The sequence below is a fragment of the Dermacentor albipictus genome, chromosome 5 (assembly GCF_038994185.2).
Source record: "Dermacentor albipictus isolate Rhodes 1998 colony chromosome 5, USDA_Dalb.pri_finalv2, whole genome shotgun sequence".
NCBI lineage: Eukaryota > Metazoa > Arthropoda > Arachnida > Ixodida > Ixodidae > Dermacentor > Dermacentor albipictus.
In genome coordinates this window covers 92,522,723-92,548,152 of record NC_091825.1, presented here as the reverse complement: position 1 = coordinate 92,548,152, position 25,430 = coordinate 92,522,723, and the positions used below count along the sequence as shown (strand labels likewise).

General features: G+C 46.0%; 1 protein-coding gene across 5 annotated transcripts in view; it reads right to left on the bottom strand.

The window, feature by feature from the left end:
* Positions 1-15,909: 15,909 nt before the first annotated feature.
* LOC135897060 (multidrug resistance protein mrp-7-like) overlaps positions 15,910-25,430 on the bottom strand; it is a 139,331-nt gene continuing 129,810 nt past the window's right edge. For all 5 annotated transcript variants that reach the window (XM_070538591.1, XM_070538592.1, XM_070538590.1 and 2 more), the window contains 2 exons: positions 17,071-17,217; positions 15,910-16,977 (listed from right to left, as the gene is read on the bottom strand). In XM_070538591.1, the coding sequence (XP_070394692.1) occupies positions 17,073-17,217 (145 nt within the window). In that variant the 3' untranslated portion in view covers positions 15,910-16,977; positions 17,071-17,072. The remainder of the gene's footprint in view (positions 16,978-17,070; positions 17,218-25,430) is intronic.

The following is a 25,430-nucleotide window of genomic DNA, read 5'->3' as shown; positions in this document are numbered from 1 at the left end:
CGTAATGGAATAGTTGCGTTCCGATGGTGTGAAGAGGCGGCTCGCATAAGCAATAACGTGATCCAGGCCATGCTGACGCTGGGCTAAGAGGGCACCTACGCCATGACCGCTGGCATCCGTACGCAATTCTGTAGGGGCACCTCGGTATAAGTGGGTGAGAATGGGTGGTGAGGAGAGAAGAGTAACGACACGAGAGAAGGCGGGGGCTTCTGCAGTACCCCACGAGAATTGTACGCCTTTCTTCAAAAGATTAGTGAGTGGTCTAGCAATTGCCGCAAAATCTTGAATAAAACGACGAAAGTACGAGCATAGCTCTACAAAACTTCGAACGTCTGCGGCTGTCTTCGGAACCGCAAACTCTCTGACAGCGCGAGTTTTGTCGGGATCAGGCTGTACTCCGGAAGCGTCAACGAAATGGCCCAGAAGAGTAATTTGCCGGTGGCAAAAACAACATTTGGACAAGTTAAGTTGCAGCTTCACCTTTCGAGATGCATCAAGTATAGTTGTGAGACGTTCAAGGTGATTGTCGAACGTTGGCGAGAAGACGATGACGTCATCGAAGTAGCAGAGGCATGTGGACCATTTGAAACCTTGGAGCGAGGTGTCCATCATACGCTCGAAGGTGGCAGGGGCGTTGCATAATCCAAACGGCATTACTTTAAATTGGTATAGGCCATCAGGTGTGATGAACGCGGTTTCTGCTCGGTCCATATCGTCAACAGCAATCTGCCAGTATCCGTAACGAAGATCAATAGACGAGAAATGGCTGGAACCGTGCAGGCAGTCAAGGGCGTCGTCTATACGTGGGAGCTGGTAGACGTCCTTCTTAGTAATGTTGTTCAGATGACGGTAGTCTACACAGAAGTGCCACGTGCCGTCCTTCTTCTTAACGAACAACACAGGTGACGCCCAGGGACGCGAAGAAGGCTCAATGATGCTTTTATCGAGCATTTTCTTGACTTCGTTTTGAATTACTCGGCGTTCCGACGCAGAAACTCGATACGGTCGTCACTGAATAGGCTGCCAGTAAGAATCCGATGGTTGACCGCGAGCGTCTGGCCTAAAGGGCGATCGTCGATGTCGAAAATATCTCGGTAGGACGATAATACTTGGCAAAGCTATTCAGCCTGCGTCGAGGACAGGTCCGTCGCAACCATTTTCTTTATATTGGGATCGGCACCCGATGCTGGTGCGAGGGGCCTGCTAAGCTCGCGAGAACCATCAGTCGATAACGCTGCCACGTATTGGTCGCCGAGACAATCAATGGTGGCAAGGCAACTACCTTGCAGTAGAATTTGCTTTGCCAATCCAAAGTTACAGACAGGCATGCCAGTGCGGTTCCCAGTAATTTTAAGTATACTGTGAGGCACTGTAACGTCATACCTTATTGGAATGTCGGGTAGAGGAGTGACGAGGTACTCGCCATCAGGGACTGGTGGGAAAGACAACAGTTCAATGTAGGCTATGGACTTTGGCTTCAAGCGAAGAAAGCCGGTGGGACGTAAGCGGCAGTGGGGTGCGTCAGAAGGTTCCGGGAGCATCGGCAACTCAAAGCAAAGGGTACTGGAAGAGCAGTCAATAAGAGCAGAATGTGCGGAGAGAAAATCGAGGCCGAGAATGAGGTCGTGGGGGCAATGAGCAATTACGGTGAAGAGGACAGGAGTGTGGCGGCCGGCGATGCTGACGCGTGCCATACACATGCCGATAATAGGCACAGTACCACCATCCACAGCGCGGACGGCGCGTGCCGACGCTGGGGTGAGGAGCTTGTTCAGTCGTCATCGAAAGGCAGCATTCATAATTGAAAGATGTGCTCCTGTATCGATGAGTGCCGTGACGGGATAGCCGTCGACGTCAACCTCAAGAAGGTTTCGGTTCGTGGGTAACGTGAGCAGAGGATTTGAGGGCAGGGTCGACAACGCAGCTTCACCTCCAGAAGCTGCAGGCAGTGCCTAGTTTTCCGGCTGTATCCGGGAGGCGATAGGCGGCGAAGTGAAGCGACGGGGTTGGGGCGAACGAGACTGATGGCGTCGAGGTGAGGGCGAGCGGCTGTACCGCAAGTTCGGAGCAGGAGTATCAGCGGCAGTGGATTCATGGCGGGTGGTATAGGAAACGGAAGGTCCAAAGGTGCGGGAAGAAGCAGCGGTGTATGTCCGAGGAGGTGGTGGCCATCGGTTGCGGCAGTGACGAGCGACGTGGCCGATGCGACAGCAGTGGAAGCAGATCGGCCGGTTATCAGGGGTACGCCAATCGGACGGGTTGCGGCGAGATGTGGCGGAAAAGGACTGCCGAGGACGAGGAGGGCCGCTAGAGAACTGGGGAACGCTGGATTGAGGCGTGGAACACACGGAGTTCAGACCCATGTTCTCAAATTGCTGTCGGATGATGCCGTGGATCATCGCAATGGTGGTTGCTGGCGGATCGGGAGGCGTCGGCCCTTACAAAAATCATTGCAGACTTGCTGCAGAAATTCTGCATACCCCGAGTCACCCGGGATGCAGAATATCTGAAGGCAGGTGACAGACTTTCTGTCACCCCCTTGTCACCTCCCAGCACCCAATTGGTACACCCTTTCTGCAGAAATTCTGCATACCCCGAGTCACCCGGGATGCAGAATGTCTGAAGGCAGGTGACAGACTTTCTGTCACCCCCTTGTCACCTCCCAGCACCCAATTGGTACACCCTTTCTGCAGAAATTCTGCATACCCCGAGTCACCCGGGATGCAGAATATCTGAAGGCAGGTGACAGACTTTCTGTCACCCCCTTGTCACCTCCCAGCGCCCAATTGGTACACCCTTTCTGCAGAAAGACTGCTCAATCTCTGTTGCTGCAGGATACAGCATTTCTGCAGAAAGTCTGTCGAGATTGTGGTCACAGGATTACAGCATTTAGGCAGACATTAGATAGAATTTCTGTAGCCCCACTATGGGGAACTGGCATGCATGCATGCAATAAAATAACAGACGCAATAGTATTCTTTGCACATTTTATTTGTCTCTGATTTCTTCCGGGCTGCTTGGTTGGGACCAAGAATATCGCTTTCAAGGAATGAAGTAGTGAGTATCGACATCTCATGTGAGTGGCAGTGACCGCCTTGCACACACCTTGTCGCAGCATGCAAATCAGATGCTTTGACGCGCTGTTCAGCCTGCAGAAGTGCCGCAGGCTCCCAAGTGGTGTAGATTCCTCTGGCTCACAAAATCGTGACATCCCTAAACAAGATGATGATGATGAAGCAACATTTGCTGGGCCCGAAATAAATCGGTGGTGCACGCAGGCACCAGACGGGGTGGTTCCCTAGTTACGGGACCCATATGTTTCCAGCAGCTCCTGGCCCCTGTCCGTCAGTGCGAGCTGAATCGGTAGGGCGGGGCTGGATAACAAGGTCTCCCATCGCTCAAGGGGTTGGGGATTGGGGGCGTTGGTGGAAGAAATGTTCAGTTTACTGTAAAGTTAACCCTGCTGAAACTGTAAACTTGTGACATTGTCAAAAGTCTCGTACAAACAGCTACATGAAGCTGCATGGTTGCACAAATACCCGATTATTACATCACAGGCAGTTAACATGTAAATGGAACTGGAGCAAACATGAATCTACTATAAAAAACTTCACACAAACGCACGTCTGTACCAAGTCAAATGCGAATTGCACAACCAGAAAACTCGTTAATACATGATAAGCGTTCGAAAACCTAATTTATTTATGCGGTGCAACAAAGCCCTGCCCCAAAGGACGATGCATTGAAAAAGAACAGACTCCCTCTTTTTCAGGTGAGAAAACAATTTTTTCCATTAAAGATAGATACTGTTGTTGAAATCTCGGAACCATTTACAAATACACGAAAACACATGACACCCAACGCAAGAAATACAGGCTGTCTGAAGACACTATATAAATAAAATAACTTGCATACAAGCTAAAATCTGGCCATGCGTCGTACACAGCAATCGGGTGCCATCTCGCGCAGCCGTTAGCTGTGAAGACGACAAATCGACGTACCTCTAGAAATGGCTATACGATTTCTCGCTGAAAAATTACGTACAGAAATAGTAACTTTCCCTGCTTGAATTTTTGCGCCTATTCAAATCAAGCAGTCCCCGGCGCAAGGAAACTTCACAGCAGAAAGCAAATAATCGATAGATTTTGGCAACATCACGTTTTGGGGCAATTTTCATCAAACTTCGCTAAATGCGCCCTGCGACAAGAACGAACATTCGAAAAGCACGATCATTTTTGTCACGTTACTAATCACCTTGTTACTCGAACAGAAATGCCCACTTCACGGACTACAAGAATGCGCGCACGCGCCGGACTTACCTTTCTAGGCGTGCTCGGTAAACGAGTCTCCGTGACAGCTGCTGCCGCATCGCACAGGTACCGCAGGAAGGACAGTCGGTGCACGGTGCCTCCGGCGTCAACAGCGTAGAATTGCAGATGAACTACAGCACGTGATAGCACAACTTTCAAAAAATTCTTCCGCGCACTGTGATGGAATGCGAGCGCAGCGAGAGTACCATCGGCTTTTCATGAGCCGGTAACAAAGAAAGCGCGACCGGGTCATAACTACGATAATTGGCATCGGCACACCACACGGAAAACACTGAGAGCTACGTTATGCAGTCACAGGGGTTTTGGATCATTAATACACATAAAAATCGCCACAATTCCTCTCGGCACGGCATGTACAGTCTGTTTCACACTTACGGGAAAACTCGGAGCGCGTGGCATCGGCGATGCGGCGAGCGCTGCAGTCGAGCGGCGGAAGCAGCTCGCGCAGGCGCAGACGCTCTAGGGGCGGAGTCGTGATCTGCGTCGTCTGCTACGGCGGCGCGCGCTGGCCGCATTGTCGGGAAGAGTGCTACGGTCAGAGGCGGTGCGCGTATTCCATTGTTACTGCGGGAACTGAGCCGATATTCCTTATTAAGCGTTGTGCATCGCCAAACTCTGAGCTTTCATTGACCACATTCGAGTTCTACTAACTTCTTTTGACAGCATGCTTCTTTCGTTCTTTCGAAAGGCCGTGGTACTTAGTGCGTGCACGTATATTTCTTCGCTGTGTGTGTTACCGTAACACGCAGCGATAAGAAAGGGACACCGAACTGTGTGCGCAACGTGCTAGGTCTTTATTTGGCGCGAAAGGAAAACAGAACACTCAATATAATGACTATGCGAGTCGAACACGATGAAAGAAACGGATAAGGATAAAAGAATACTTTAGGTTAAGGCATTGAGCTGAAAGTGTTTCTTCTCGACAACTGTTCTTTACACAAGACAGGCTCTGTCAGCCGACAAGGAAATGCACGCGGCACGCTCCGAACATCCCTTAGTACCTCGTCATGTCCCCAGCGGCAGCGATGACAGCGCTTATTCTGGACGGCAGTGATGTGTAAAGTGACTCCGTAAGTGATGGGTCCATTCGGAGCACGTTCCACTCGCTCACGATGGTGGACCAGAGCCTGTCCTCGGACAACCCATGCAGAGGATGGCGCGCCAGCGATAATTTCAATAAGCCCCAGACATTTTCAATGATGTTCAGGTCCGGTGATTGGGGCGGCCACTTCAGGACAGTGACGCCGCGCTCATGCAGCAGTTCTTGGACAACACGAGCAGTGTGGATCGGCGACCTGTCGTGTTGGAATATGTAGTCGCCTTCCGGGAACGGGCCGTCAAGAACGTGGGGAATGAGTACATCGTCTATGATTGCCCCGTACTTTTCAGCGGTGAACTTGCCTTCTAAGCGTATCAGTGGGCCAAGACCATCTTTGGTAATGCAAGCCCACACGCTTACACTTGTGCGCCCGCTCGCAGCGACCCGTTGCAGGTACCGCGGCATATAGCTGGGACAAGAAAAGAAAGCATTTATTGATTACGGGTATTTTAGGTTAGATAATGAACTTGTCTAATAATCTGGACCAACCACACAGAAGTTCATGTTTACAGCATGCATTGCGAGCACTGACTCGAATCACAAGCGCATGCACTGCCTGCCATGGTGAAACTTCAATACTTACCGCAAGAAGTTGTTCACTCGAGGTGCAGAGGCCTACTTTATTAAGCAAATATATTAGCCTATTATAGTTGCACTTTTTACTTAAGTGGAGAAATATCTTAACACTGAATTATTTGTCTTTCCAAAGCAAATAAAATTAGGCTGGATCCGCATACGAGGTAAAGGAACTTAAATATGATGAACTACTGTCTTAAATGTATGATTGAGTAACAATTGCTTCCAGAAAATAACTTACCGTGTTTTGGCAGGGCGCCAAATTCGGTCTCGCTGGTCGCCAGCGGTCGTAAACGTGGATTCATCACTGAATACAACGTTTTTCCATTGTGACACGGTCCACCCTTCATGTTCTTGCGCAAAATGGAGCCGCTTTACTCTATTTGTGGCCCTAAGTAATGGCTTTTGCGCGGCTGATCTGCTCCTCAGGCCGGCTTCATGGAGCCGCCGCCTCACGGTAGACCGCGAAGCCTTCAGCTGCAAGCTTTGTCGTAGCTCTTGAAGCGAAGCGTGGGGGGCGTCAACAGCAGCCGCAACAATGGACAAATCCTCCTCGTGCGTTGTGGCCCTTGGGGGACGTCCGCGAGGGGCATCCTTGATGCGCCCTTCTTTCTTGTAGGCCTGCAATATCCTATTGACAGCTTTAAGAGACCGTCTTGTCATCTCTGATATCTTCTTTTGAGTATAGTTCCTAGAACACAGTTCAATAATCTTCAGTCTTTCTTTCTCTGGCACACGGGCCATTACAAGAAGGCTAACGATTTAGCACCCTTCTGGTCAGATGAAAAAGCTGGAATGAATTAAGACGGACAAGCGCCAGCTTTATTCAGATCAGTCTTGTATCATGTAAACCTTCCCGTGTCTGTAGAGAGCCGCACCGTTCTTCGATCACCAATGAGCGAAGGAAGGAGATGACGCTGCATTTCCTTTTCAAGGTCATTTACTTTTTTTATCTTCAGAAGCTTAAAGAGCGCCAAATCACCACAAAGTCGACCATCGTCATCGAGTCGGACGTACTGCGAATGAACGCATGACTTACCGATTCAATTTGCAACTCATTGCCCTCCAGAATGAGCGCTGTCATCGCTGCCGCTGGAGACGTGACGAGATACTAAGTGATGTTCGGAGCGTGCCGCGTGCATTTCCTTGTCGGCTGACAGAGCCTGTCTTGTGTAAAGAACAATTGTCGAGAAGAAACACTTTCAGCTCAATGCCTTAACCTAAAGTATTCTTTTATCCTTATCCGTTTCTTTCATCGTGTTCGACTCGCATAGTCATTATATTGAGTGTTCTGTTTTCCTTTCGCGCCAAATAAAGACCGAGCACGTTGCGCGCACAGTTCGGTGTCCCTTTCTTATCGCTGCGTGTTACGGTAACACACACAGCGAAGAAATATACGTGCACGCACTAAGTACCACGGCCTTTCGAAAGAACAAAGAAGCATGCTGTCAAAAGAAGTTCGTAGAACTCGAATGTGGTCAATGAAAGCTCGGAGTTTGGCGTTGCACAACGCTTAATAAGGAATATCGGCTCAGTTCCCGCATTAACAATGGAATACGCACACCGCCTCTGATCGTAGCACTCTTCCCGACAATGCGGCCAGCGCGCGCCGCCGTAGCAGACGACGAAGATCACGACTCCGCCCCTAGAGCGTCTGCGCCTGCGCGAGCTGCTTCCGCCGCTCGACTGCAGCGCTCGCCGCATCGCCGATGCCACGCGCTCCGAGAAGTGTGAAACAGACTGTACACTACCTCATCGGTCGCCGTCAATGCGGCGTGCACGCGTGCACGCCGTGACTTGTCGGTGACCAGGTGCAGACGGGAAAATATACTCACCCGTAATTTTACCGGTGCTCGCGGCCAGCGCCTCCTGGGGGCCGGCGCCGAAAGCAACCACGCAGTCGGTGGTCGGATGGATGGTGTCGGCGTCGCGCGGTAGATATGTACTTAAATTCAGGCTGCGGTTCGAGCCATAGTATAACTGCTGCATTTAATGTACGTTATGTAACACGCCAGTATTACCTTACTACCTTATTAATTATTAATTATCTATTTTAATGTCTTATTTTATTTTTATTATTTTATAATTATTAATTACCTTATTTCAATTAGTATTAAATAATTGATTTATATAACTGCCATTATCAGACTGTTCTTGTAGCAATCAGTGACAAAGTTTTCAAAATGTTAAAATGGCAAAACAGAGCGCAATGATAAAATGTGTCATGGTTCAGGATGCGTACACGTGTGTGTTTGTGTGTGTGTGTGTGCTTGTGTGCGTGTGTGATTCGTGGGTGGCTGAAAGGTGAAGCCGATTTAACTGTTATAAAATGTGTCATGTAGAATATATATATATATATATATATATATTTGGCATGCATATTACATACGTCTACTTACTTGCCGTCCACACTGTGTCTGCAGACAATATGCAGACAATCTGTAGACTAGCTCTACATGGAGGTGACTGGTGGGTGACTCATGGGTGACTGAAAGGTCAGACCTATTGAACCGTAATTATAAAATGTGTCATGGTTTAGAATATGTATATATATGCGTTTATATATAGATATACATCTACACACACACACACACTCGCTGGGCATGCATATTACAGACAAGTCTACTTGCAGTCCGCACGGTGTCTGCAGACATTCTGCAGACTAGGTCTACGTGGAGGTGTGGGTGACTCAAGGGTGACTGAAAGGTCAGACCTATTGAACCGTAATTATAAAATGTGTCATGGTTCAGAATATGTATATATATGCGTTTATATATAGATATACATCTACACACACACACACACTCGCTGGGCATGCATATTACAGACAAGTCTACTTGCAGTCCGCACGGTGTTTGCAGACATTCTGCAGACTAGGTCTACGTGGAGGTGACTGGTGGGTGACTCATGGGTGACTGAAAGGTCAAAACTATTCAACCGTAATTATAAAATATGTCATGGTTCAGAATATGTATGTATATATAGATACATATACATATTTACACACACACTCACTGGGCACGCATATTACAGACAAGTCTACTTGCAGTCCGCACGGTGTCTGCAGACATTTTGCAGACTAGCTCTACATGGAGGTGACTGGTGGGTGACTCATGGGTGACTGAAAGGTCAAAACTATTCAACCGTAATTATAAAATATGTCATGGTTCAGAATATGTATGTATATATAGATACATATACATATTTACACACACACTCACTGGGCACGCATATTACAGACAAGTCTACTTGCAGTCCGCACGGTGTCTGCAGACATTCTGCAGACTAGCTCTACATGGAGGTGACTGGTGGGTGACTCATGGGTGACTGAAAGGTAAAAACTATTCAACCGTAATTATAAAATATGTCATGGTTCAGAATATGTATGTATATATAGATACATATACATATTTACACACACACTCACTGGGCACGCATATTACAGACAAGTCTACTTGCAGTCCGCACGGTGTCTGCAGACATTCTGCGGACTTAGTCTACAGAAAGGTCGAGTCTACAGATAGGTGACAGGGGTGACTGATAGGTGACTCATGAGTGACTGAAAGGTCAAACCGATTTTTGTAAGGGGGAGCAGTAATACTAAGATTTACAAGCAGCTTGCCAGTATTTTCAGAAAAGGAGAATCTCTAGGCAAATCCTGACGGAAACGACAACGAAGAACCTACTAGATATATACATGGTCTACAATCCGGGGCACGAGCCCCTGCTGGGGAGTGAGGCAGCCGACGTCTCTGCCCCAGCTCACGTTCACCGGGCTTTCTCACTGGAGGCGCGAAAGAGAACGGATGAACTCCCTAAAAAGAACAGCGATATTCTACAACAGTACAGGCCATACAGAAGAACTTGCCCGCCACCTCACCCCAGCCTAACTAAGGAAGAGGAAGTAACCCTCAGGAAATTACAAACCAACAGCTACGTCTATGGTATCCTATTGCACAGAATCTCACCTACTCAGCAGTCATACTTCTGCACGTACTGTAATATCCCGGACACCGTATGCCATAAGGTTGGCGATGTGTCGAAAAAAATGGCACCGTTGACATCCAAACACCAAACGAAAAGCAGTGGGAGGCCAAGCTATCAGACCCGCACCCGAACAGAGAGCGGAACCTCACCGAACAGGCACAGGAGATGGCCATGGCCCGTGGCTACCTGTAATAAGGAGGGATCCCACCTAGGGCGCAAACTGCGTTTGCTCAGAATAAAAGTTCATTCTCTCTCTCCAAAGGTAGCTGTGGTGTTCATTCGACTGTCGTCGGGCGCTAAGTTGGAGTTTGGATAACATAAAGTTAGAAAGGTGTACAGGACCTCAGTGCTCTTCTCACCCATTATATACAATATTATTGTTCGTGCTTTATGAACCATATCTTATAACCGTCGCACAAGAGTATGGTAAAATTTCTAGCAAATACGGAAATACAGTAGGAGAGAGTGGCAGGGACCACATAAAGGCTCTAGAGATTACAACTTTGGAACCAATATGCATTATAAAAGAAAATTGCACATTTTTCGATAGGGCCATATCTTGGAATCTTATATTATTGACGACAGAGGCTGCACGATAAGCCTAATCACCTGCCCTGGTACAACATCGGTGCAATACCTTGAGGAGAATGGGAGTCATATGTTCCGGCAGTTCGGTAAGCTCCATCGAAAAAGCAGCAGAGCCTTGCACGGGAGCGCAAAAATTGGCCTGAAAATTTATGCGGTTATATGCAGCTGTCGCTATAACATCGAAAATCAAAAACAAAAACCAATGCAGAACCAGCCCAACAAACTATGTTCTTTTGAAAAACAACGAATATGGCAGTGCATCTCAGTCTGAAGTGCCAATTAAGTATATGTTAGAGGTAAAATAAGAAAGGGGATAGTGCCTACTGACGAACTGTTGCTGTCCGTAAGCGTTCTATTTTAAAGCATATCCCATGTGTATTTTAAAATTTAGGCCTGAACAGCCAGTGTTAATGAAAAAAAATGTATATAAGCCATAGAATGCACATAAACTATTGAAATGAATTTTATTACCGTAAGTTTTGAGTGTCCCAAAGATATAAAATATAGAATTGGGAATAGGAGAGTTGGTGGATCCACGAAACCTTATCCCACCGCGCGGTAGGGTCCTTAACAATTATAGATTACTTGCAGCAGCCAAGGTTACTCTATCCAAGTACGGGCGTCCATAAACAGTTTCAGTCCCAACGCTCATGTGACGCAGCTTTATTAAATGTGTGCTCTGCTGCGGCATTCAACCAAGAATAGGGTGGGTCAAAAACAAATGGCAGGCTTTCTTATAGATAAGAAGAAAGGCCCTTATATAAAAAATATCAAGCCAAAAAGAATCGTAAACAATGTTTTTAATTCGTTATGAAGCGTAGTGCTGTTACATTTGGGGTCAAGTTAAAAATGAGAATCTTAGTAATTGATTGGAAACTAGCGCAGGAAGGCCTTGTTTTTTCGTATATGGATTTTACCGTACTTAAGTGCTTCAGTCTGCAGAAATTGCACCATGGACATTCTTAAGATTTTAAAGCGAAGCTTTCTTTCCCTCTTTTCCAGACTTTTTGGGCGCTACTGTGATAGTCTTGACATGCGTGCCACAGGGTTTATTGCAACACCACCAGATGGCGCTCGCCTCCGGGCAACCCGTGGAATATGGAAGAAAGAAGATGGGCTGTTCAGGTATCCGGCAGTGGTGCACACTGGCTTCGTAAAACCAGGCAGAGTTCGACAAAAACCCTTCACCTTATTCGTCGCATTGTAGCAAAAGCAGCTGGAGCTCGTACTGACGTAGTTCGATGGTTGGTGCGTGCAGTCTTGCAGCCACGAATTTTACATCAGGCACAATTTCAACGGCTGACTTTGGCACAGCTGGCACAGTTGGAGACGATTAATCGCGATGCTATGCGCACAATCACAGCAATGCCCCGCATCACTCCGATACCAACCTTACAGGAACATGCCCAGCTCAACACAATTGCAGAGCTAATTTTGCAACGTGAAAAAGCACGTGAAATAAAAAAGCAACTTGTTCCCTCTGTCACTGCGTTGCATGCTCATTTTCAACGCGGCTCTCGGATTGACAATCAGCCCTATCCAATGCCTCCCTGGGAATTCACCAGCATCACAACTAATAAGCCAACGAAGTTACGACGCAGCGATACAACAGGTATTATTGACGATGCATCGTCGATGCATTATGCGCGAACATCTGCAAAGTCTATACGGATGCAGCCATTCTCTCAGACGGCGGAAGGACATCATTCCTGAGTACTACGCATAGTTTCATCAGCGGCCACCAGCGCTATTTATCTACGGAAGCCAGCGCTCTAGTAATGGAACTTCAAGCCATCCACCACGCTGTGCAAGATGTGACATCTAAGTTGCCTATCATCAAGCAACTAGGTACCTTCACTGATTCTTTAGCGGCTATTCAGGAACTCAAGTAGGTTGATAAGGCGATGGAAATCTGCGAGACAATACACACTATGAATAGTGAAACAGCTACTTGCGTCAAGGTACACTGGAATCAAGGCCATACAGTGAACCCTGACAACATTGCTGCTGACCAGCAGGCACACTGCCCGCCTAATCCTGATCATCCACCTATTCCCCTCCCACCCTAACCCCGTAACTCGCTCCGAGCCGATAAAAATGTTCTCCGGCAGGACACACGCGCTCTTATGCCACCGTGTGTCTGCTCCCTCCCCCTTCACCTTACTAGGGCGGAGGAAGTTGTGCTTAGGAGGCTTCGGGCCGGGGTGGCCCTTACATCGGTTGTTGCCTCAAGGTGGAACTGGTCGCATTTACCACTGGGTGCTACATGCCCATACTGCTCCGTTCCTGTGGTGGAAGCAGATGCATACCACTTAATATGGACATGTACAGGCGCCCAAATCTTTAACTGGTGTGCGGGAGCGGCGACTTTTCCGGGCGTCAGTGCCGTATGACGCGGCAAGGCTGGAAACAGCCTAGTAGACGATGGGCCCAGCTGAGCGTGCTTTGTCCGCATGCGCTTAGCCTCAGACTGTTTCCAGCCTCGCCCCGTCAAACGGCGCTGACGCACGGAAAAGTCGCCACTCCCGCACACCAGTTAAAATTTGGGCGACTGTACGGGTTTACAATCGGAACGCTCGCGTCTCCTACTTCAAGCCGGCCTCCGCTACAGTGTGACAACCAGCTATGACCGCTGGATACATGACAACAGATTCCACAAAACACTGCTTCAATTCATACACAACACAGGCCTCACAGCACACATATAATACACATATAAGCTCCAAAAATTAAGCCTTAAGGGCAAGTCTGTATCGCAATAAAAAAACGTATCTGTACAGGCAAAAGATTCATTCACAGTGGAGGAAAACAACTAGGAAGCTTACCAGCAAGTATGCGGCCTGTAGGGTGGGCAACACGGCAATAGAGAACGTCAAGCGGAAAGTCAGAGTGGCTGAAATAATCTCTTGGCTGGCGGCATTGGAAAGGAAACCTGCCATGAGTAACTACTTAAGACGGAAAAAGGAGATCAGGAAAGAAACAATTTATGATAACTCAAAGGGAAGCTCATTACTTTTCGAGGCGAGATCGGGACGCCTTAGAACACGCACCTATAAAGCGAGATATAAGAAGGAAGAAGAAGCATGTGCTTGCTGCGGTAAAGCTACGGAAACTATGGAGCATGTTTTATTAGAATGTGAAGACATCTACCCAGCAGTCGATTTAGGCACCACTGGCCTCCTTGAAGCGCTTGGGTTCAGCGAGAGTAGTGGAAAAGTAAACATGTCCGCAATAGGGATCCGTAAGAGGCGATTGGAGGATTGGTGGAAGAAAAGTAGGGAAACGACAATATACGCAGACGTACAAAGGCTCAGTTCGCCATAAAGGATCAGAAAATTTGGTTGTGGGAGTTCATAGTGTCTTTTTCTTTTTTATTGTTTAACTTGGGTAGGACATTAAGCAGTATAATTGCAAGAGCTTGGTGGTACAACCCACCGCCCCGTTCCAAAGGGGACGCTCATAACATCCATCCATCCCGTCCGGAGCCACCATGGGCCAGGATGCGTAGTTTGTGCGTACGGCCCGTGCTTTGCTTCCGTTCTTATGCGACAAAAATGCAGGTGCCGGACTGGCCTGGTCACGTATGCAAAAGGAGCACGTAAACAAGCGCCCCCAGGCCTGAAAAAACGTCGCGCGGAACAATAACGTTTTCGCTGCGCAGCGATACGTGGTGCAGACCGCGAGTCTATGTATGTAATGTATACATACAATTTTATGATAAATAATTGAATTAGGTTCAGCTCCCTAATTCCATTAAAGTTTGATACTCCTTCCACGATGCGATGCGCCATGAGAGGCAAATCCTCTCAGAGATTATGAACAACTATGCACAGCAACGCGTCATGCAAACACGTCTCCCTCTGGGTTCTGTGGACTGCGCAAACAAACAACAGTGGTGCACGCAAGGTAACGTGTAACGTCCACTCACCACTCTCGTATTGGACTAAACGGTGAAGAAATTATCGCATTTGCACGATTCCAACCTTTCTTGAATAAAAAGTCTGTTCAAATTTGCACGCGCATACAATCGTGCCTAATTCTACTCAAAATTGAAAACCAAACCTATTTTTACCGAAATAGACAGGTCAATGCAAGGTAGCTAGCCTCAGTGTTGCCGAACGGACATCATTTTTTATGACTTGGTTTGGAGCGATAATCGAGATTTGCTGAGCCGCTTGGTCGCACCTTCTTCAGTCACTTTTGTTCTGCTAGCTGGGCAGCGTCCATATGGACCAGTGCATAGCATGTCGTAATGCAGTGAGGTGCAGTGAGGTGCAGTGCGATTGTGCCGTTGCGATCATGCACTACACCCGTTTTAAGATTGTAGTTAGTATCATCTCCAATCAACCTGCTTTACTGGTTGCCATTTCATGCTTACATCTACTCTCGATTACTGAAGAACCAGCAACTTTTGCACAACATTTGTCTGAGACAATGAAGGTGATTGGCGGCCCGCGCTACCACTTCACGCGTAGGCGCCCCAACATGTGTACTTCCAGTACCGCGGACGTGCGCAGAGTCGACCAAGCTTAAGTAAGCGTACCTTCAAAATTAATATTCATACGAACTACTGGTGATCTGGGCTTTTATTCTTTAGAGTCCACGATCGGCAAAACCCTGGCTTGTATTTCCTGCCAACATGCGATCAGGTCAAGTCGAAGCACGGACCAAGATAATGCAATCATGGGACACAAATTCGAAACCGTCTTTGGGGATGAAAACGCAAATTACTCTGATTAAAATTTACGTATTGAACGTTGTTACGCTGCTCCATCATATGCGCTTTTGGGCCTATTTTTTTTCATGGACGCCCTTAGCGTGTTATTAACGTCTAAAATAAGCCAAAATAGCGTTTTTGTCACATTCAGGAATATATTCAAGATCCTATGCGCCGCATATCGGCGAAAATAAAATTTCAGTAGATACTATGTTTTAGGGGAAGTTCTGCGAATGTAATTTTAGGTTTTCTTCGCGGCCTGTGTTTTGTGAAAAATTTCCCAACAACGCTATAATTTTTGCACTAATCTTCGGTGCTAACTAGTTAAAAATTAAGTTATCTTGTGAAACTGTTTTATAATGAACGAACAATGTTCAGAAAAAGCAAGGACGCTAATTTTGAAAGAATGGCAAAAGCAGCCGGTTTTTGAAGAACTTGTTTTTTGCACCTAGTACTCCGCCAATTAATGCAATTAAAATGGTCATCACGTACCCACATTTTTTCTGCTCAAAATATTTTGGGAAAATACTGTGGATGTAATGCCTATATATGTGTAGCTTTTTTGTGATGTATTCAGGGAAATGATTTTTCTCGACAGCCATGGTTCAGACAGTTGGCATGGAATGATCCATATAATGAAACAAAAAAATGAAACGCATGATTACCATATTTAAAAAACTCAAGCAGGCTAGGTGTCTATCACCTTCCTGTTTCCTCCTCACAGGTTGACAAGGCCATGGCTATTCCTCTTTCTTCTACCGTATCCGTTTCTCTTGTTAAAATGCCAGCTGCTGTTCCCTCTTTACTCTGTCTGTCGACGGCATTGATCGCGTGGGCCGGAGTTCCTGTATCGGTATATCGCTGCATCGGTGTATCGTGTGTCCGGATGTCGTCCATAGGTTTTTCGGAGAGTCTCTATTCTGGCTTTTCTTTTACCTTCATGGTGGGTTGGATGCGCATTTCTTGGAACGGGGGCTACGGAGATGCACTGTCGAATTGTCTCTGGGATTATCCTTTTCTCGTTGAGCAGTTGCATAACTTTAGCATATCCTAATCTTGTGAGTGTTGCCTTTACTATTTCAGTAAGTGAGACATTCGAGTTGGTTAACTTTGTTTGCTTCCGCCAGCTCCTCCCAGCTGTTGTCGACACCTGAGCGGAGTAGTCGTTGTTTGGAGTTGCGTTCGGAGATCCCATTGGCAATCTTGAAGGCCTTCCGGATGACGGTGTCTAGTTTTTGTTCAGGTCTATGTAAGGGGTGCCTTAGGTCATTTTGCTGATGGTGAGATGAGGGCTTGAATAATTCTTACTGCATCTAGTTCTTTCAAGCCTTATCTTCTGTTTGCTACCCGTCGTGCCAATTGTGCGTTTTGCGTGAGGATTTCTTGCGGTTTGGGTAGGGTGGTGGCGCCCGGTCTGTCCTTGTGCAGACGTGGGCCTAAGATTTTGAGTGATTCTGCTTCATCGATTTGCACTCCGTTAGGACAGAGTTCTGGTTCTCCTATTTCACCTTTCTGGCGGTCTTCCCCTGGTTCTCGCTTTTAGTATGAGAAGCCCCGATTTTTCCGGTGCGCACGCGAACTGACAACCCTTGAGATAGTTTTCTATACGATCCACGGCTTCTTAAAGTGCATCCTGTTAAGCTCCTGGGGATTCACCTTTGTCCAGATGGTGATGTCATCTGCATAGAGGGTGTGTCTTTTTCCTTCTATACCGTTCAGTATATGTGGTAGTTTCAGCATGGCTACGTAAAAGAATATGACGTTTGGAGTACCTTTATTTTGATTTCATGCTCGGTATTCTTTTCTCGACGTCAATTCCAGCGCTGATAGCAATGCTGCGAAACACGGAACATCGGTTGGTCAGCAGATCTCGTACACCGCCGAACTCCAGCACTCGACCCTCACCCATGACGACGACTCTGCGATACAAGAATAACGATGCTTTTAAAACAACAATAACAATAATAATATTATTAATAATAATTCATAAATCAATCACTTATTTACCGTGCCCAGAAACAGCCTTACGGTCTAAGTGCTGGCGCACCCACACACACACAGACAAAAATTTGCAGGGTGACATGAGCGAAAAGAACTATCAATGAAAAAGCTATTTTGAAGAGAAGCATGTGCATACAGCAAGGCGCAAGGTGAATGAAAACATAAAAGGTGGAGAAAAGCTGTTCAGCAATATGCGAAACTATGGCACAACAACGCAAAGCTTGGAAAAGTACAATGACAGCCAATTATCAAATATATCAAGATCATGAAAATAAGCGTTTTATGACTCAGTATTCTGCGGACGGTTGAGTGTTGGTGATGACAGGCAAGAACCTGGAAAGGTCTATGTTCTCTGGTGATCTCGCGCAACATACGAAACATGCTAAAACTGAAGAGTTCCGGGCCAGTAAGGATGGCGTGCAGGACTTTGAAAAGAAACAGAGAGTCAGCGCGACTGCGTCGGCAACAAAGTAAGGGCAATGACAACAATCTACCAGTGCTAGAACAATGTACAGTGTCTGTGTTAGAAAAGCGGGGATGCCATTGGCTGAGAAATGACTTCCTGAGCCGATCTATAATTGATTTAGAAATGGCATTATTGACGACTGACGCGTATTTGAGTAGAAAAAACTGATTGTTTTTTACCGTTTGCGGAATGGTGTAGGATAATAAAATTCCTTCGATAGTCTGCATATAGAACCAATGGAGCGCAAACCCCGCATTGCAACATGTTTAGTGTGAGCAGAAATGAGTAAGGTCATGTCAAAACGTGCACTTACAGCATTTATCTCACAGTTCAGAATTATCTCACAGTTCTCACAGTTTAGAATTTATCTTACACAATGGTTCAGAATCTACGAAATAAGAAAAATAAATGCTTCGTGTCCTGCCTGTGAAAGTCATGGCTTTAATCTTAGTAGCATTTAAAGTGAGGTTACTATTTTTGCACCATTCAGAAAACTAAAGGAGGCATGACGTCAGGATGCGACATACTGCTGCAATATGAATTTTCTTTAAAATTTTGATGGTATCGGCATATAGAGGGATTCTATAATTCCGAATAGAGGGAAGAACGTCATTATTAAAAATTTTTAAAAGGACTGGTCCTAATACGGGTCCTTGAGGTATGCCGCTAGTTTCCTCGTAAAAACAAATTGGCAGCAAGATATTCCGCGACTGTTTGGAACTTTACTCCGCTAGAGTCGAGCAGGCGAAAACACTCCCCACGTTTACGACCGTTTGAGGATTTACTTTGAAGGTCCGGCAGTCGGTTGAAGGTGCTATTTTCCAAGAATGCAATATATCAGTTGGGACCCCACTTCTAGGGGCTACTGCAGAGTCCGAAAAAGAAGCTGCATACTTTTCTCCTTTAACAACAACAACAACAACAACAACAACAACAATAATAATAATAATAATAATAATAATAATAATAATAATAATAATAATAATAATAATAATAATAATAATAATAGACTTCAAACAACCTGGGCCATTTTACACTTTCTATAAGAGCGTACGCCTTCCAGTTCATGAGTAAAGCCTCTCGCATTACCTACCCTCACCTGTAGACGCAACAAATCGGATGTTGTCTTTCTCCACAAATTATTACATGGAAACATCTGCTGCTCCCAATTGCTTTCTAATATGCGCTTTTACATCCCGCAGAAAAACACAAGGAAACAGCGCGCCTTTGAGCCTTCAGATCTTTGCAACCCTCTACGTAGAGTGGAGGCGACATATAACGCCGATTCAGAGTGCGTCGACATCTTGATGCCTAAATTTAATATTTTCTTGAAAGGAGTTGCAGAGTAATTTCTATTACTGAACAATACCTTTAATAGCTCTTGTGTGCTGCGTTATTCTGTATTCCTTTTTTGTTTCCCCACTTTTGCTTAGTATTCTCTTCGTGTACACATTTCATGTTAGAATCTGTATTCGCGAAATTATTATTCTTTTGTGTGTCTGCGCGTGTGTGTATGTCTGTATGTGCGTGTGGGCTTGCACTCTTTTTGCTGTGCATTCTTTAGCTGAGTGCGCCAGCACCAAAACCCTGGAGGTCGTTCCTGGGCACTTTAATAAACACCTTTGATTTGATTGATGATCTGATTAGTTTGTTATTGCCCACGCATATCTTTTTATGTATGCGCGCGCTAGCACTCAGACCTTCGAGTTGTTCCTGGGCCCGTTAAATAAACACCACTGATTGATTGTTGTCCCTTCCTTATGTTTCGCGCTGTTACATAAGTTTGAATAATCAAATGTCTGCTATAGTGCCCAGGAACAGCTACGAAGCCACCGTGATGGGTCAGGTAAATAGTAATTATACACAAGACAAAATATATGTAGACAAAGAAATGTGGTAGTCAAAACGATGTTAGATAAGGAAACAGGAATTAAGCAAGTGGGCCTAAAAGGGAGCTAATCATACAGGATGGTTATTTACAGATATACACAACACAAAGAATGGATTCTGAAATACTCAATACAGGCAGAACACATATAACACCATTCGTTCTTTTTTTTATAAAAAAATTTAATGTAATAAAGCTGTGAAGAAAACGCGGGATGATGCCTGGTGCACTTTTAAAGCACGGAAGGTTGCACACGATCCAAAAAACTTTGCACAATGTACATTGCCATGAACCACCTTGTAGTGGAACAGAAGATCGAGTTTAATGCGTCCTGATTTTATGGGTGTGAGTTTAGGTATATTAGAGAGCTGCAGTATTCTCACCAGAAAGGCAAAAACAGTGCTCGAAAATAGGTATCGCTTTACTTGCACGTTCTCCCCAAACTACACAGGCATATTCTTTTATAAGGAGACACACAATAGAGTACAATTTCAGAAAGACAACAGCTTAGCGGAAGTCATGCCTTGTACGACAAGCAGTGTAACAGCGCGAAGGGATCTTTGTTTAACATATTTAGCAACTGAAGACAAGCATAGCTCTGCGTCGAAGTAGACACCTACTTAGCCTTGTTAGCCTCGTTGAGTCATTAGCATAACATATCCTGACACCTCTAACGAGCAAGAATCCTATATTTGTGTGCCCTAGTACAGTAAATAGGAACGAGTGTTTCAGCCTGTCGAATGCTTTAGCCAGATCTAGCTGTACCATTGCTACTTGCCCATCCCCTCAGCTACACACTTTAGCTGCGATCTCGCAACATGAATATTGGTCTGAAGAGACCGGCCCCTGATGCCACATATTTGATGATCACCGACTACAGATCTTATCACGACTTGCAAACGGTTAGCTAATAAGCTTTGGCAACATTTTATAATCCACATTGCATAAGGAGATAGGCCGATATCCGTATACTTTTTGCAATTTAGTCTCCTCATCACTTTTGGCTATGATGACAATGTGCTCTTTGTACATTGTGGCAATTAGGTACCCTACTTCCAAGGCCTCACGATACAGATGAAGTAATAATGTTGGTAATAGGGAACGAAAACTGATAAAATTCGGCACTAAGGCCATCCGTGTCGCGCGTCTTGCCTTTCGCTAACGGATCTATGCATGAACTTACCTCATTAATATTAATGTTTTTATTTGTATAGTCATAATCATCCTGATTTAACTGAGGCAGCAACGATACAAAACTTTCTCGAAGCATCTGTATCCCATCGCTTAAGCCCTCGTAAGGATTTTTGATAATGTTTGTAAAACGCTTTATTTATAGTCGGCTCATTAACAATGATTCTACCATACTCTATATGTAGTATATGTTTGTACTGCGCGTGTGAGCGCTCATCGCCTAGAGACCTGCTGCAAGGATGTTCTTAGAGAAAACGCTGCTCTCCCACATGAACTAGTGTACCTCTGTATTTCTCTGTGTACAAGGTTTGTAACTGCGCCTTGGCATTATAAATATGATCGCTATATTGATCCCGGATGTAGACATTCACGCTCATGCGATTCACTCAGAAATCTATACAATGCTTTGTAATTATTCTATTTTTCAAAGGCCAATATTGATGATTCTTCGATAGCTATAATTATCACTTCCTATTTGAATAATTCCCACACAGCAGACAGGCCAAGTCCTTGCGGCATGACACGTGAGCTATGAGCTCAGTAACACGCTTTATGAAGCACTCAGGTGAAAATAATTGGTTATTAAAATTCCACAAACTCCAGCACTTACGCCGACTTTGGTACCAACGGCTGCCAAACGATGCTCAGGCTAGGCAACGGTCACTAAAGAATACTGGGTGCACAGTGTAACCATAAATAAGAGATAGTGCGCTAAGTGAAACGTAAATCCGATCAAGCCTTGCATGCGAGGAGCCTTGGAAATGCGTGTGGCGACATCCCGCCTTTTCATTTTCCGCAATGTCCACATGCCGATAATCAAATATCAGGCGTTGTAACGCATCACTACTTCGATCACGTCTAAGCTTCAATGACGTGCGATCTCGGGCGTTACATACACAGTTAGTCTCCAAAGAATATTTCTCCGAGAATATTTCTGATCCCTAGAACGGTTAATTTCTGCACTGATACATTGGTCTTCTTCTTCTACAAAAGAAGACCAATGTATCAGTACAGAAATCGGCCGTTCTAGGGATCAGAAATATTCTCGTTTACGTAACTTGTTTGGGGCATAAACACGCACAAATCTAAAGCTCATACCACTGATATGAATATCGCACCATATTAAGCGCTTTTTCCTATATGTAACAACTGTTGCAAATAACAATGTAAATGTTTTTAACAAATAACATACAACCTGCGGAAACGCCTACTGCGTGGCTTACACAAACATTATAGTCATCTAGGAATGGAGATAGAGCTACTTCTGTGTTTTCGTCGGATTCAATCTTTATTTCTTCGATAGCAGCAATATCGAATTTTCTGTTGCGTAACAAAAGAAGCTGTACTTGCCGTCACTTACTGCGTAAGCCACGGACATTTAAAGTACCAGAATTGAAGGGAAGAGCGCCCGCCATGATTACCTATCTTGGTGCAGCAGTTAAGCGCTGCTCCAGAGGTGCACCTATCCCTTCTTGATTAGGTCATGCACTGACGACGTTTTGTTGCAATTTAACACAAGATACATCTGCAGGAGTTGGGCTTCCCCGGAGTGGTTTTCTCAACTTTGACACTTTAGGAACCCGGGCATCTTTGCCCGAGGGCGATAGGTTGTCAGATGCCGATGGACGCTTTTTAGCCGCTTATCACATCGATCCAGATTTTATTGATGGTGGGCGATCATGAACTGGTGGCAAATCAGCCCATGACATAGTTGACTCATTGTCGAGCAACTTAGTCTCACCCTTACTAAGAGCACGCTTCGTAGCAGGCTTCGGACTAAGGCTGTTGCCAGCCGACGAAGGGTTAATCTCCTCTTGTCGATGAGCTTCAGCCGTTGTTTCACCGGTTGCATCCGCAACTTTGCTGACGCTGATTGGATGATCAGTGATGGTCTCATCCGCATTTGGTATATTTCCACGTGGCATGTCAGCGTAGGTTCCGATGCATGCATCTGCAGGGTGACCGTAGCGGTGACAATTACTGAAGCGCGGTGTTCTACATTGTCACCGGATATGCTAGACTCTGCTGCACCGGAGGCACAGTAGGGGTCGGCCAGGAACCAAGATGAGGCACTGGTGCCCGTATATGCTAATAGATGAGGCAGATTAATGGCAGAAACTCCATCCTTCAATGTAAACACCACATCTCGATTAGTCATTGGCGAGCCCTCCATGCCGTCACACCGCCACACTTCTCTCGCGCTAGACTGCACTGCGCCATATGGCTGTAGCACTTCAACAATGCGTCTCTGTTCCAGGTGTGGGGAAGCCAAAGAAGCTTCATCTTGATATTCTTGCATTCCTGGTCTATGACAAGGCACTTGAGACCCTTCACCAACAACTCACCTTTGTCGAGAAATTTCTGTTTCGCGATGCTATTAACACATGTCACTAACCACAAATGACTCAGTGGAAGACAGCTGATTCCCACACAGTGGGCCCGGGTTCGATCCTAGAGAGAACTTGTTATTTTTTTCTCATTCCCGGCTATAGCTTTTTCGGGGACCGGACACCGGCGGCGGACACCATTGCCACCAGAAATAGCTCTTGGAATGAGCCCATAACAGGTTACACTGTGAAATATACAAATGCCACGCAGCTAGACAGATATGTTGTTTGCCCACGCTTGTGGATACTGAGATCATGTTTTGCATTACGCCTAATTTCATAATTAGTCTGAAGTAATCAACTTCTAAGTGATTAGATGAGAACTGTAAATGAGAAAATTGAAGAGCAACATGAAAAACTTGCGATACAGCTTTCTGTTGCACAGTGTGTGATGCGTAAAAATGTTCTGCCGAGCTTGAAAGGAACCTGCAAAGACACATTTAGTGCATCAAACGGCCAGTCGTGTGGCAGTTTGGCAAATTTTTTCTGTCTTTTTTTCTGTTTTGCTACATCACTTTGTTTCTGTCCACGTAAGTGGCATTCACACATTTTTAAATCTTTTTGCATGATAGTAGCGACAGCGTGTATATGTCTTGCTAGTGCCGTCGGCCCATGTCGAACTGCCATGGGAACCCGCTGTCTCCGGAATGCAACGTTGGTTCCGGACGCCAACGCATGTTTAGGGCTGCCGAGCCCACAATAATCAGGAGCAATGACTCAGAAACCAGAAAATGCTCATGCTGAGCAGTGTCACGTCTCACAACAGCAATCGGAATGTTTTGTGTACTTGTCACGAAGCGGCCCTTTCACCAGCGCCCACGTAGACAACGGCGATGCCCGGCGCTAACTATTGACAGGCCAACAAAGAATCTCACTTTGAGATGACAGCAACCACTGTGTTCTGTGGAAGCACGTAACGACCGTCAATGCCAGGTTTCTAATATCGCCACAAGCTGACTATCATGGAGAGCCCACCAATTGATGCAAAATACCAACGTTGATGACTCTCGTGGTAACAGCATCGACTTCAGATCCCTAACAGCCTCTTGGTTGCATCGAATGCGGAGGCGATTGCACAACTTCATATACAGTGTCCAGCAAGTTGGTGCGACAATATGGGCAGAGTGCTGTGAACACCTCGACCCTTCTGATTGGCTAGGACAGAGTAACCGAATTCCCTCGCCTAGGACGTAGGGAAAACGTTGGCTTAAAGGCAGGTTCTTGGTGCAGTTTAAAGCGTGCTCAGACTACTTTGCTCAGGCAAGTAAAGTGTTCCGACATGGAGTGTTCTTCCATACCAGTTGAGTCAGTTGTGAGTTGTAAATATGTAAGATAAACCTGTTCGTTTTTTCAACCTACCGGCCTTATCTTTTCGCCTTCAAGCAGCTCTCGACGATAGTGGCGGACGATTGCACGGGTTCCCTTGGTCAGCTTAGTGCGATACCCCGGTACAGCGCAGGTAAGCTACCATGTTTTAGGCGTAAGCAAGCGATCCCCTGTGGGACGCCCTAAATCCTAGCCATGAACTGCCGAAATGGATCACTAGAGCCAAATCAATCATGCCAAGAGCAGGCTCACTCGGGGCTTACGAGTGCCATGCTCATGCGAGAGCGCATGACGCACCGTGCGAAAAACATGCAAGGCGCGAGAATTCAAGCGCTGGGGCATTGGAGCCTGACATTCTTCCAACGTGGCCGCGATCTAACATGCTCTAATACCACATAGGAGTTGTGCGTTTCCCTGCAAAATACCTTATTCACCAACATGATGCAGCATGCTGATATTGTAGGAGAGCCACAAAGATTGTTGCTGATGAAAACTCCAACTTGAGGGTGAACAGAGCCTGTGCAAGTCCTGGATTCTCAGGAACAGGCTGGATAAATTGCTTGATCTAATGTAGCTGTACTTTAGTAACCGATTAACGCGCTAATGAACTGACAAGCTACATAGGACATAGGAGCTATGAGAGACGGATATTGAAGAGTTTCTGAGTCGTCTAGAAAACCTCAGGTTGCAATATACAGAAATGTTTTTAAACGAGGGTTGTTTCACTGTACCCCGTGAAGACCTGCATTCCATCACTATGACCGCCAAATCAGTCCACCACCTCGGAATCATCACTCGAATGATATCTCTACTTGTCCTCCTTGTTGGTTAATATGAAGTGTGTTCAACGGTGATGACGTTGTTCACGTCTTG